This window comes from Jaculus jaculus, chromosome 7, assembly GCF_020740685.1.
Source record: "Jaculus jaculus isolate mJacJac1 chromosome 7, mJacJac1.mat.Y.cur, whole genome shotgun sequence".
Lineage (NCBI taxonomy): Eukaryota > Metazoa > Chordata > Mammalia > Rodentia > Dipodidae > Jaculus > Jaculus jaculus.
This window is the reverse complement of record NC_059108.1, coordinates 149,800,549-149,810,438: the sequence shown is the minus strand read 5'-3', so window position 1 is coordinate 149,810,438 and position 9,890 is coordinate 149,800,549. Positions and strand designations below refer to the sequence as shown.

The 9,890-nt window shown below is 49.8% G+C and overlaps 1 protein-coding gene and 1 pseudogene across 1 annotated transcript in view; both read left to right on the top strand.

The window, feature by feature from the left end:
* The first annotated feature begins 851 nt into the window (after window positions 1–851).
* Window positions 852–9,890, top strand: part of Yy1 (YY1 transcription factor) — a 30,887-nt gene continuing 21,848 nt past the window's right edge. Inside the window, exon 1 of the mRNA XM_012950405.2 lies at window positions 852–1,600. Coding sequence (XP_012805859.2) covers window positions 913–1,600 — 688 coding nt within the window. The 5' untranslated portion in view covers window positions 852–912. The remainder of the gene's footprint in view (window positions 1,601–9,890) is intronic.
* Window positions 3,184–3,299, top strand: LOC123462588 (annotated as a pseudogene).

Here is a 9,890-nt window from a genome sequence, read left to right as displayed (position 1 = left end):
AGCCACCGCGCGCGCGCGCGCCAGCTGGTGCCCGCGGGCAGCATACAGCTGCCCCAGCCACGCGCCTGCTGCAGCTCCCTCCCGTCTCCCCTTCTCCAGTTACCGTGCGCCGGGGTCACGCGGACCGCTCACCGGCTCCCGAGGCAGAGGCTTCAGCGGCGACGCCCTGCTCCTGAGAGCGGCCCGGGCCCCAGGCGGCGGTTTAGTCGTGGTTGCACTGAGGAAGGCGGGGGCCGCGCAACGCCGAGCGCCGTGAGGCGACGACGCCGGCGCCGAGCTGACGTCACGCGACGCGGGCCAGCCAGGGCGCGTGAAGGGACGCCCCGCCCCTTGCCCCTTCGGCCCCAATCCGGGAGGAGTCCGGGCGAGTGGGCGGGGCGCCGGCGACGAGTGGAGCGATTCGATTGGATGGGAGGGAGGAACGAGGGCGTGCCCGAGCGAGTGGGAGCGAGGCGAGGCGGGCCAAGGCCAGCGCGGAAGTCTCGCGAGGCCAAGCCGGAGCAGAGTGTGGCGGCGGCGGCGGCGGCGGCGAGATCTGGGCTCGGGGTTGAGGAGTTGGTATTTGTGTGGAAGGAGGCGGAGGCGCCAGAGGAAGGGAGAAGCGTAGCGCCGGCCCGGAGGGCGGGAGGAGGCGCGGCCAAGGCGGGCGGCCGAAGCGAGGCGAGTCGGGCGGGGAGCGGGACCAGCAGCGGCCGAGCGAGCGCGGGGCGCACCGAGCGAGGGAGGCGGGGAAGCCCCGCGGCCGCCGCGCCCGCCCCTTCCCCCGCCGCCCGCCCCCTCTCCCCCCCGCCCGCCCGCCGGCCGCCTTCCTCCCTCTGCCTTCCTTCCCCACGGCCGACCGCCTCCTCGCCCGCCCGCCGCAGCCCAGGAGCGGAGGCCGCCGCGGCCGTGGCGGCGGATCCCTGCTCAGCCATGGCCTCGGGCGACACCCTCTACATTGCCACTGACGGCTCGGAGATGCCGGCCGAGATCGTGGAGCTGCACGAGATCGAGGTGGAGACGATCCCGGTGGAGACGATCGAGACCACGGTGGTGGGCGAGGAGGAGGAGGAGGACGACGACGACGAGGACGGCGGCGGCGGGGACCACGGCGGCGGGGGCGGCCACGGGCACGCCGGGCACCACCACCACCACCACCACCATCACCACCACCACCACCCGCCCATGATCGCGCTGCAGCCGCTCGTCACCGACGACCCGAGCCAGGTGCACCACCACCAGGAGGTGATCCTGGTGCAGACGCGCGAGGAGGTGGTAGGCGGCGACGACTCGGACGGGCTGCGCGCCGAGGACGGCTTCGAGGACCAGATCCTCATCCCGGTGCCCGCGCCGGCCGGCGGCGACGACGACTACATCGAGCAGACGCTCGTCACGGTGGCGGCGGCCGGCAAGAGCGGCGGCGGCGGCGGCTCCTCGTCGGGCGGCGGCCGCGTCAAGAAGGGCGGCGGCAAGAAGAGCGGCAAGAAGAGTTACCTGGGCGGCGGGGCCGGCGCGGCGGGCGGCGGCGGCGGCGCGGACCCGGGCAACAAGAAGTGGGAGCAGAAGCAGGTGCAGATCAAGACCCTGGAGGGCGAGTTCTCCGTCACCATGTGGTCCTCAGGTGAGTCCCGGCCGCGCTCCGCGGCCCGGGATGTTTTTGTTTTGAAGGGAAGCCATGTTTTATGTGTGTGATGGGCGCCGCCATCTTCTCCGCCCGGGCAAGTATGGCGGCCCCAAAAGATGGCGGCGGCGGGGGCGGCGGGCCGCGAAGATGGCGGCGGCGGCGGAGGGGGAGGGGGAGGGGCGGCGCCGCCCGGCTAGGCCGCAATGGCGTAGTTTGAGCGAGGGCAAGCGGCGAGGGAGGGGCCGGGCGCGCCGCCACGCCCGCGCCAACGGACGCGCCTGCCGACCCGTTGTGGGCGCCGCCCCGCGCGGGGCCAGCCTGCCCGGCGAGCGTTGACGGGGTCGGGCGGGCCGCGGGGCGGGGCGGGCGGGCGGGGCGCGCGCCGTTCCCCCGCCGGCCTCCGGGGGGCGCCGCGCCCCGCTTCCCCGGCCGCGCAGCCTCCCCTAGGACCTTCGCGCGGGGGCGGGGACTCCGTCGGACTCCGCCCGCGCCGCGCGCGACCCTGCCCGCGGTCACGCTGCCCCCGGCCGCCGCGGGGCGGGACTTGGTACCGCACGTCGGGCTCGCCCGGGCGACGGTTGGCGCCTGTCACCCGCGCTGTCCGGGCGCAAGTTAGAGGTTCTCGGACCATGCTAGGGGCTGGCGTTGGGCAGGTTCTGTTTTGCGTGGCCCTTTAAGTGTTTGGCTCTGCTGCGGGTATTGGATTAACTTCCTAAACTTGAAGGAAGCTGTCTTTATTTTTTCTGTGGAAAGAAGTCTTAAGAAGCCAATGGGTTTTCGTCTTTTATCAAGGCCTCTTGTTGGAGGTCAAAGAGAAAATCTGAGGCAAAAAAGTGTCATCTGCATGTATAAATACCGTCTTCGTTTCCAGTTTAGAACTGAAAGCTGTTGTTGGCTCCTGGTTTTGTCGTGTCAGTATCCGATTACTACGCTCTCTTGCTGCCCTGCTACATTGCTGAGGTTTTACCACTGCTAGTTACTGCAGTCCCTATGATGGCTACGTTAGATGCAGGGCTTAAGCAGTAGAGCCCCTAATGTAATGTAACAGTAAGTGTTTAAGTGGCGCTTCAATGTTATTGTGACTTTGAGTGAATGTAGTAGAAAATGAAGACTGAACAGAAAAGCTGTTACCGTTCAATGATTCAGAGAGGACTGACTGAGCCGAAGGATTATTTGGGAAATCTAGTACGAAATGCTAAGGACGATGCTCTGAATTTCTGGTTAGAGATAGTAGTCCTGAGTTCAGCAGTAGTTAACGATTAGGCAGTACCTAATTGTAATCAAATCATGCCTACCACATATTTTGGTGACTGACACATGTTTTGTATACTGACATGTTAAAACTAAAAGCCATGGTTTTCATTAGCAAAAACAGAATGAGGAGGAAGGTATAGATTTTTTTTTTTTTTTTTTCGTGGAATGGTCTCGCTCTAGCCCAGGATGACCTGGGATTCACTATGTAGTCTCAGGGTGGCCTTGAACTCAGAGCGATCCTCCTACCTCTGCTACCTGAGTGCTGGGACTAAAGGCATGTGCCACCACGTTTTAATTGAATTTGCCAATTCAAGATTCTGTTTGATATGCAGTTAAGCCTACCAGTTCCTCTTGGTGGCCCCATGTGCAAACAGCAGCCTCCTTGGTAATGTACATAACCTGTTGCTTGTATAGGTTGCTCTGAGGGACCTTGGAGACAGTTAGCTGGTGGATATACGTATTCCCAGTCTAGGCTCCAAACAGGCATGTAGTGTGCTTTTGGGAAGCCCCAGGGCACACTGGCCACACTGGCCCGGTTTACATGTCGATCTGCACCAAGCTGCAGGATAAAGAGCATATGATTGAGGTCCTGTCCCAGAGCCCAAGTTCAGGTTTCCTGGCCGTCGAAAGATCTGTCTCAAAGAAGTGAGGCCTCACCAAGTTCAGTGCTGAGAAATAGCTTATCCCTGATGGCTGTGGGGCCAAATATATCCCCAGTAGGGGTCCCGGGACAGCTGGGGGAGCTCTGCGCTCATAAGGGCACTGCCCGAACCTTGCTCATAGTACAGTCCAAAAAAGAAAAAACATTCCATTTGAATTGCAATACATTAACCACATAAATCTCATACTAGTTTTACAGAAACTTAGAAAGCAAACCTATTTTACACCTTTGATATATGATCTTATCTACATACATAATGGTATGTGGCATTGTTTGATTTTTTTTTTTTTGGCAATGATTTAGCCAGCTTAGGGGAGAAAGAGGAACCTGGCTAATGTAGGTTAATTTACAATTGAGTTCATGTGTTACTTCCCCTGTGTAACTAGCTACACACAATGATACAGACACAGCTTGCAGTTATTTTAATGCCCATTTCTTGAAAGCTTTTATTGCCTACTGTGTTGCTGAGTACTCTGCAAAAAGACGGTTATGAATATTTGATGGGAATATCATGGAATGGTCTGTGTCTTCAGGCATGTTTTGTGGTAAGCTATCCTCCTTCCTTGCTTTTGTGGTTCGCAGTTATTACCAAAGAGAAGCTAAGTAGTGTGTGGTCATCTATACATGTCCCAAGTTCAAATTCTGAAAAATAATCTTCAGAACTGAAATAGAATAATATAATAAGAAATCAAAGCAGGCTAGTTAAGCTAAGTGTGTGTGCTTTAATCTGTTGTTGTGGTAGGTAGTGTGTTAACTGCTTTCCTGCACTTGATCTTATTTGATCCTAGACATGAGTTTTCAACCACACTGTGGTTTACTAAATTAATCCATTAGATTAGATGAGCCCCAAACCTAGTTACAGAGTCCTTATAAAAATTGTAGCGGGGCTGGGAGAGATGGCTCAGTCACTCAAGTGCTTGTTGTACAAGCATGAGGACCCTGGTGCCCACATAAAAAGAATAGTGGTGTGCTTCTGTAATCCCAGCCCTAGGGAGGTGAGGACAGAATCCCTAGGGCTTGCTAGTTTGGCAGCATGAATTCTAGTGAAAGAGCCTACTTAAAAATAATGTGGGTTTTAAAAAAAAACACGTAGTTTAATGAGAGTCAGCATGTTTGCAGAAACCAAATATTTGGCTTTTGTAGGTGTCTTTGTTTTTTTCCTTGAACTTTCTGGAATTGACAGTATATGTGTGTTGTGGGTGGTGTGTGTGCTTTAAGTGAAACTGCAGCAAAGAATCTAGCCATTATATACACAGAGGGTTTGGGGTCTGAGAGGATCCTTACAGGTTTGCTCCTGCTCCTTCTTCCCTCCCCTTTACAAAAAAAAAAATGGTGGTGTTTACGCATACAGTTCAGTTTTTTTTCTGTCACTAGATTATGCAACCAACACTGTGTTGTGTGTATGTCACACTACTGATGGACTCTGGCTTTCACAGTGAATCACAGGCCTGAGCCACCCCAAGCTGCTTCATCACCACTATCTAATAATTCTAAAACAATATTTCATTACCTAGAAAGAAATCCTACACCTGCTAACAGTCATCCCCCAGTTCCTGGGACCACTAATCCACTTTCTGGTCTCTAAGCTTGGCTATTCCAGACATTTTATACAAGCAAAATCACATAATATATGGCCTTTTGGTCTGTATTGACATGTTTCCAAAACTCATCCATGTAGTAGCATCTACTTTGTGCTTTTGTTTGTTTTGTGGCAGTCTCACTCTTAGCTCAGGCTGACCTGCTAAGCCATCTCTCCAGCCCCCCAGTGCAAATTTTTAATGTGAGAATGAAGTTCTTTGGTAGATTATTGTCATCACAGTTTTTTTTTTTTTTTTTTTTTTTTGAGGTAGGGTCTCACTCTAGCTTAGGCCGTCCTGGAATTAACTATGTAGTCTCAGGGTGGCCTTGAACTCATGGCAGTCCTCCTACCTCTTCCTCCTTAGTGCTGGGACTAAAGGCATGCACCACCATGCCCAACTACTTTGTCCATTTTTATGATGGAATAGTAGTATCCTGTAAAGAGGGACTGGTTGGGAAAGGGTTCGGTGGAAGGGAAATAAAGGAGGAGGGGGGAGACAGGAGAAGGTAATTAAGATCACAGTACATTACATGCATATATAAAAATTGTTAGTAAAAGTAAGATATCCTGGGGTGCAGATATTTAGTAGGAGAGAAACATAAGGCTCCCTTAACTTAAACATATTTCAGTGCTTTAATAGGAGCTTGTTTTGAAAATCCCTGTGTATTCTTTGAATGTTACTTTCAGGCTTGCATTTACTTGTGTATTTTTTCCTTTACATATTGGATAGCATTTCATTTGTTGACAGGTACCAGGTTTAGTGTTAACCTATTTTTCTCTAGATATTCATTCGTGTCCTGCATGAGTGACTTTGTATTTTATAGAACTAATTATAAACTGAGCCTCTTAATTAACCATTGGGTTGAGGAAGGAAGGTAATGAATAAGGCCAAGCTCTTGGGCTGGAGAACTGGCTTAGCTGCTAAGGTGCTTGCCTGCAAACGAAGCCTAAGGATCTAGGTTCCATTCTCCAGTACCCATGTAAGCCAGATGCACGCATGTGTCTGGAGTTTGTTTGCCGTGGCTAGAGGCCCCAGTGCACTCGTTCTCTTTGTCAAATAAATAAATGAGATACTGCAAAGCTCTTAAATGTCCAGTTTTGAGAAAAACGTAGGTGGCTTTAAGGCTGTTGATATTGTATCTCCCTCATAATACTACAGAAGGGCTTTGTGCTCTGTTGAGCAAAATTGTGACAAAAATCACTGGCACGAAAGTAAGTTAAAAGAAAAAAATTTTTAAAGTATTACATTTTTTCAGTTTGCCAATCCTCTGGTATTTATCTTAATGAATTTAAGAAATATATTTATTTGAGAGAGAGTATGAGCGAGAAAAGGGGCAGATAGAGAATGAGCAGGGCCTGTAGACACTGAAAACTCAAAGTGCATGTGCCACCTTGTGAGTTACTTTCATGACTGGGTACTGGGGAATCAATCCTAGGTCCTTAGGCTTCACTGACAAGTGCCTTTACCACTAAGACGTCTCTCCAACCGTGATTTATCTTTCTGTGCTATTTATCACTAAGTAGAGCTGCCATAATCATAAATTTCCATAGACCCAAGCCAAAAAAGTCGTCCAGAGTGATCATATCAGCTGAGTGACCTACATAGGTCCCAATCTTGACCTGGTGGCTCTAGTATCCTCAGTTTACTGGGAAGGCCTCTACAATCTCTGACTTTCCCTCTCCAGGTTATTAACTTTTCTTTCACTCTCTCCCTGGCTATGACTAACAACTCCCTTTTCCAACAGAAAAGTCTCAATTGGGAAAGCTCAGGGCTCCTGGCCTACGTAACCACTAGGATTTTATTTTAGGCCTTTGGAATGTACATTTAGAAACTGAGCAAACACCTATGCCTGGTCCTAGGAAGAGGGTATTTGAAAAGACATTTCTGTTTGTAGGGTTATATCAAGTTCTGGAAACTACTCATGACAGGTTATTAGCAGAATCATTACTACCTTGAGCATTCCCTAAAGTCTGCATTATTTTTCATTCCTCCTCTGATTCCAGTTACTGTTACTTTTTGTGTTTTACTTGTAATGGAAAGAAAAGGCAAATGTGAAAATTTTATAGTTTAAACTGAATGCTGCAACATAAGACTGACTATGAAGAAAGACTGAATATAATAGCTGTGTCAAAAATAACTAAACCTTTTTTTTTAAGTTATTTATTAGAGATGGGGGCAGATAGAGAATGAGCACGCCAGGGCCTCTAGCCACTACAAACGAACTCCAGATGCATGTACTGCATGTGCATCTAGCTTATGTTGCTACTGGGGAATTGAACCTGGGTCCGTCCTTCGCAGGCAAACACTTTAACCACTAAGCCATCTCTCCAGTCCACGTTTTCTTTCTCTCTTTTTTTTTGTAAAATACTTTTAGATTTTCCAGGTAGGGTTTCACTCTAGTCTGGGCTGATCTGGAATTCACTATGTAGTCTCAGGGTAGCCTAGAACTCATGGCAATTCTCCTGCCTCTATCTCCTAAGTGCTGAGATCAAAGGCGTGTGCCACCATGTCTGGTTCTCTCTCTCTCTTTTTAATTTGTTTGCGAGCAGAGATAATGAATTAATAGGCATACCAGGGCCTCTTGCTGTTGCACATGTGTGCCACAGTGCCACTTTGTGCGTCTGGATTTACATGGGTAATGAAGAATAGAACCTGGGCTGTCAGGTTTTGCAAGCAAGTGCCTTTAACCACTGAGCCATCTCTCCATCCCTGTATTTGTTTTTGAATTGCATCTAACCCCCACTTAGCCTTAAATTTTAAAGTAGTCTCTTGTCCCAGCCTTCTGAGTACTGGGATTACAGGTGTTTTCCACCATGCTTGGCTTTCAGACCTTGCATTTTTAAATTTTGTAATCGTAAACATGACGGATATTGAAAACAGTTTCACTACTGTTATACTACTAGGAAATGGTAGAAAGAAAATGGGAGTTCAGGCTGGAAAGATGGCATAGTGGTTAAGTCATTTGCCTACAAAGCCAAAGGACTCAGGTTCGATTCCCCAGGACCCACATAAGCCAGACACATGACAAGGGGGTTGCACACATCTGGAGTTCGTTTGCAGTGGCTGGAGGCCCTGGTGTGCCCCTTCTGTGTCCGTCCCCCCCCCCCCTTTCTCTGTCAAATAAATAAAAAAGAAATTGGGAGTTTGTTGGCTAGTGATGATTAATGTCAACTTGACAGGATCTAGAATCACCTAGTTAGCAAGCCTCTCTATGTCTGAGGAAGTTCCTAGATTGGATTAGTTAGTGTGGGAAGACCCACCCTAAACGTGGACAGCATCATTCTGTGGGCTGGGGTCCCTAACTGAATAAAAAGGAGAAAGTACCAATATTCCTTTTTTCACTCTGTTTCTTAACTGGGACACAATGGCCAGCTGCATCAAGTCCTGGCACACTGACTCCCCTACTTTGATGAGGTGAACCTTTGACCTATGAGCCACCATAAACCTTTACTTCTTCAGGTTGCTTTTGTCATGAAGTGTTGCAGAAATGAGGGAAGGGAATTTACACAGCTACTGTACACTTATATCAGAGCTTTTGCACATGCTAGGTGTGGTGATTTAATTCAGGAGTCCCCCATAAACTTAGGTGTTCTGAATGTTGGGTTCCCAGCTGGTGGAGATTTAGGAATTAATGCCTCCTGCAGGCAGTATTTTGTTGGGGGGCAGGCTTATGGGTATTATAGCCAGTGTCCCCTTGCTATTGCTTGGCACACTGTCCTGTTCCTTTTATTGGCGAGGAAGTGATGTCCATCCCTCTGCTCATGTTGTCGCCTTCCCTGCCACCATGGAGCTTCCCCTCAAGTCTGTAAGCCAAAATAACCCCCCCACACACACAAGCGGCTCTTGGTCGGGTGATTTCTGCTAGCAGTATGAACCTGACTGCAGCACTAGGCAAGTGCTCATCCACTGAGCTGCACACCCCAGCCCTATGATTGATTGATTTTCACTAACTAGAGAATTTTCAGGGAAATCATCACATTATTGCTCCCCACAGTGCTCTGGCCTAAGCATATGGGCTTGGCATAGCTCTGACCTTGGGTTGGAGTTTTTGTACAATGACAGGATCTTGTAATGATTGGCCTGGCCTTCATTTTATAGCTGAAGAGACCTAAAACTCATGGCATTCCTCCTGACCTAGGTAAGATTACAAGTGTGTATCACCACAGCTAGCTTAAGCTGTTTGCAGGTTTTTTAAAAATATATTTATTTATTTTTGAGGGGGATGGATGTGCCAGGGCCTCCAGCCACTGCAAATGAACTTTAGATGCATGCGCCCCCTTGTACATCTGGCTTACATGGGTCCTGGAGAATCAAACCAAGATCCTTTGGCTTTGCAGGCAATTGCCCAACTGCTAAGCCAGCCCTCCAGCCCTGCATTTTTGGCTTAAATCCCCTCCCTGGAGATTGAATGAAGGACTTCATACATGTTAACATGCTACTTTACTAAACTGTAGCCTGTTTTAAGATATTCTACTTTACAAGTTACTATATGGTAATAGGAAGCAGTAGACTTGATCCCCCCCCCCCCCCCCCCCCGTGCTGGGGAAGAACCCAGGTACCAGATACTAGACAAGATCTCTTCTACCACTGAATTACACTCTTGATCCTCAAATCGACTTTTTAAAATAAATCTTTTAAAATACTTTATTTGAAGGGAGAGAAATGAATTTGTGTATGGGCATACAAGGGCCTCTGCAGCAAATGAACTTCAGGTGCATATGCCACTTTGTGCATCTGGTTTTATAGTGGGTACTTAGGCATTAAGCCTGGGATGGCAGGATTTGCACGATAG